This window comes from Monoraphidium neglectum, assembly GCF_000611645.1.
Source record: "Monoraphidium neglectum strain SAG 48.87 unplaced genomic scaffold scaffold06436, whole genome shotgun sequence".
In the NCBI taxonomy this organism is placed as follows: Eukaryota; Viridiplantae; Chlorophyta; class Chlorophyceae; order Sphaeropleales; family Selenastraceae; genus Monoraphidium; species Monoraphidium neglectum.
In genome coordinates, this window is record NW_014007204.1 from 1 (window position 1) to 789 (window position 789).

Here is a 789-nt window from a genome sequence, read left to right on the forward strand (position 1 = left end):
GCCCCGCGCCGCCCGCAGCTGCGTCGGGGTTACAGAGGTGCCCGACCCCGCGGGCGAGCCCTGGTTCTGCCCAGAGTGCGACAGCGGCCGCATGCGCTGCTTCGTGTGCGGCGAGTTTGGGACGTCGGCGTTGGATCTGGGGGTGCGCAAGTGCTCCCTGGGCGCGTGCGGGCGCTTCTTCCACGTGTCGTGTGCGGCGCGGCTGCCGCTCTGCAACATGGGCTCGACCGGCAACTTCTTCCGCTGCCCGCAGCACTACTGCGGCACGTGCGGCAAGAGGTGCGTGCGCGCGCGCGTTCGCGGCCGGGCGCGGCCGCGGCGCCAGGCGCGCCGCGGCCGCGCCCAGCGCGCGGCGGCGCGCCCCGCACGGCCCCCATCAAAACGGCGCCCGGGCGCCCAGGCGTGCTGCCATGCCGCGCACAGAGCTCATCCCTCCTGACGCCGGCCAGCCGGGCACTGAGCGTGGCCAGCACTCACCCGCCCATCAACCATGCACCGATGGATCCACGCACGCACCCGCCCACTCACTCACCCCTGCACCCTCCTCCTCAGTGGCGACGGCGTGGACATGGTGAAGTGCCTGCGCTGCCCTGTGGCCTTCCACACCCCCGCCTGCGTGCCCACAGCCGCGAAGCGCATCCCCGCCTGCCCCAAGGGCATCCTGTGCGTCCACTGCGCCCCCGCGGCGCCTCCCCCGTACAAGCGGCCGCCGGGCGCGGAGCAGGCCCCGGCGGATCCGGCGCCGCAGCGAGGCGCGGCCGCGGCTGAGGTCGCGCCAGCGGCAGCGCC

General features: G+C 75.5%; 1 protein-coding gene across 1 annotated transcript in view; it reads left to right on the forward strand.

Moving 5' to 3' along the window:
* Nucleotides 1-217: 217 nt before the first annotated feature.
* MNEG_16502 (hypothetical protein) overlaps nt 218-789 on the forward strand; it is a gene marked incomplete at both ends in the record, with an annotated part of 2,396 nt that continues 1,824 nt past the window's right edge. Inside the window, 2 exons of the mRNA XM_014035028.1 lie at nt 218-279; nt 553-663. Coding sequence (XP_013890482.1) covers nt 218-279; nt 553-663 — 173 coding nt within the window. The remainder of the gene's footprint in view (nt 280-552; nt 664-789) is intronic.